The 2,616-nt window shown below is 64.1% G+C and overlaps 1 protein-coding gene across 1 annotated transcript in view; it reads left to right on the top strand.

The window, feature by feature from the left end:
- The window catches only part of MNEG_11320 (60S ribosomal protein L15-1), a gene marked incomplete at both ends in the record, with an annotated part of 4,655 nt that overhangs the window by 1,096 nt on the left and 943 nt on the right, over positions 1 to 2,616 (top strand). The window contains 5 exons of the mRNA XM_014040207.1: positions 915 to 1,130; positions 1,448 to 1,495; positions 1,674 to 1,811; positions 1,947 to 2,150; positions 2,233 to 2,295. Coding sequence (XP_013895661.1) covers positions 915 to 1,130; positions 1,448 to 1,495; positions 1,674 to 1,811; positions 1,947 to 2,150; positions 2,233 to 2,295 — 669 coding nt within the window. The remainder of the gene's footprint in view (positions 1 to 914; positions 1,131 to 1,447; positions 1,496 to 1,673; positions 1,812 to 1,946; positions 2,151 to 2,232; positions 2,296 to 2,616) is intronic.

Consider the following 2,616-nt stretch of genomic DNA (forward strand, 5'->3'; position numbering starts at 1 on the left):
GGCCTGGAGTGCGGGGATGAGGGGCATAGGCAGGAGGGGCCGCCGGATGAGGGGGATGAGGGGGACAAAGACGGGGTGGAGGAAGCAAGCGATGACGAAGAGGGCCGGCAAGAGGATAGCGATGAGTAACCGCTGTCCTTGTCATGCCGTGCATTTGGCGGGGTACAGTCGTGGGATGAAACCAGCCCATCCTGCGCGCTTTGTCAGTCGGTTGGTGAGGCGGCAAAGAATGCACGAGCAGCCGAGCCGATGGAGGAGCAGCCGTGTGGATTGGGTAGAGCACCGTGCAGACTCAGCCGCAGGTGGTAACCATCCTGCACGAATCCACGCGGGCGCTGTGGCAGCCCTGGAATCTCCCACATCAGGGAGTTGGTACGGTCAACAATGTGTTAGCGGTCAACACCTTGACGTTACTCCGCACAGGTCAGCCGTGCTGACGGACCGATGCATGAGGTGCATGCAACCCATTTGCCAGGATTGAATGATTGACAACAATTCTGCACCACCGCCCACTGTACTCAGAAACACAGTCAGCCTGCTGGTGAACACGCACACAGATCACAGCTTGCACACGCCTTGGCCTGAGCGGGTTTGAGCCCTTCTAGGCATCCCATAACTACATGAACCAGTGTACAGTCATGTAATACACAAAACTCACAGAAAGGGGCCAACAATCTGTTCGACTTCGATCAACTTCAAAGCCTTTGGCGGCCTCCGAGAAGCCCTCTTTCTCTGCGGAGCGGCGGCATCGTGCCTGGAATCATGGGAGCCTACAAGGTGCGAGGCGTACAACGCTCCTGTAGGCCGCCGGTGCAGCAGCAGCACTGCAGAGGCCGCCAGCAGCAGTGGCAGAGGGTCCATTCTCTTGCCGTTAAAGTTAAAATATCGGATTTATTACTTTTCACACCCCGCAGTACATCGAGGAGCTGTGGCGCAGGAAGCAGAGCGATGTGCTCCGCTTCCTGCTGCGCGTCCGGTGCTGGGAGTTCAGGCAGCTGCCCGGCATCGTGCGCCTGAACAGGCCGTCGAGGCCGGACAAGGCCCGCCGCATGGGCTTCAAGGCCAAGCAGGGGTACGTCGTCTACCGCGTGCGCGTGCGCCGCGGCGGCCGCAAGAGGCCCGTGAGCAAGGTAAGAGCAGGACGCAGCCTCTAGGGATGGGGGCCTGGAAGCTGCGAGGGGCGTGCTTATCAAATGGCGGCAGTGGAGCTTGCGCTGGCGCGCGGCTGGAGGCGGCGAGACGTGTCTGGGTCGAGTGCAGACTGGCAGCTGTTTGCAGGCAGTTTCGTGGAGTTCGTTGGCATATCGAGGCAGTCAGTCGCGAAGCATGCCGCCGGATAGATGCAGCAGGCCCACGTGCAGGCGTGGCGTAGGCGCGCAGGCTATTGGTGGCACCGCAGCGCCACATTTCGAGTCGCGTCAGCGATGGACGGCCATACCACGCCCAGCGGTCGAGCAGCGCAGAGGTGGCGGTGATCAGCGCGGCATCGGCAGCGGTCGGCAGCCGCGCTAGCAGCATCAAGGCGTCTGCGGCCGGGCCCCGACGATGACGCCCTTGGCAAGGCGCCGCTGCGCCCACAGCAGTGCCTCGCACCCCAGAGCCGCGCTGGCGCGTCTATTTTACATAGCTGCGCTGCCGCCTCCGTGCTCCGACCCCTGTTTTCGCCGTAACAGGGTATCGTGTACGGCAAGCCCGTGAACCAGGGTATCACGCAGCTCAAGGCCAGCCGCAACCTGCGCAACGTGGCGGAGGAGCGGGCGGGCCGCAGGCTGGGCGGCCTGCGCGTGCTCAACAGCTACTGGGTCAACGAGGTGCGTGCGAGTTTGGGGGTGATGGCGATCGGGGGTGGATACTGTCCGTTGCAGCGCGGCGCGGCGCTGTATTGTCCAATTTTGGGCGATATCAGGTGGTACGGGGCGGTAAGAGCGGCACCTACGATGGGGCAGCTGCGGGCTGCATGGGGTGCCAGCGGCGGTCCAATCGGCGTCGATGCTGTGGCGACGGCGGCGGCTACCGCTGCGTGGTCGCCGCCGCTGCTGCTGCTGCTGCTGCTGCTGCTGCCGCTGCCGCCGCTGCTGCTGCTGCCGCTGCCGCCGCTGCTGCTGCCGTTGCTGCCGCCGCTGCGCTCAGGGCCGGCGGCTCTGTGGTTTGTAAAACATTAATTGGAATTCTGTGTGCTTGCCTGCCCCCATTCACACACCATCTTTCCACCACGGCCCTGTTCACCCTCAGGACTCTGCCTACAAGTACTTTGAGGTCATCCTGGTGGACCCCAACCACAACGCCATCCGCAACGTGAGGGGCTCGCCTGGGGGCCGCAGGGCACAGGGGTGCAGTGCACAGGGGAGACCACAGGCAGCAAGCTCAACCTGGCGCAACAGCAGGGCAGGGTGGGCGCGAGGTGTGGCACCTGCGGCGGAGGATCCCGGGGTCCTCACCGCTTCGGAGCCGCGTCACCGCACGGCAGCAGGAGGGTCGAGGCAGGCGAGGCCGCGGCAGCGGCTGCGGCGCGCCAATGGAGCTGGGCGAGCCGGCCGGTGCCTGGTGGCCATCCCTCCAATTCTTAAGTGGCGCCACCGTCCGCCCCTTGACCTCTGTTTTGCTGGCCCCCCACCC

This window comes from Monoraphidium neglectum (assembly GCF_000611645.1).
Source record: "Monoraphidium neglectum strain SAG 48.87 unplaced genomic scaffold scaffold02689, whole genome shotgun sequence".
Lineage (NCBI taxonomy): Eukaryota > Viridiplantae > Chlorophyta > Chlorophyceae > Sphaeropleales > Selenastraceae > Monoraphidium > Monoraphidium neglectum.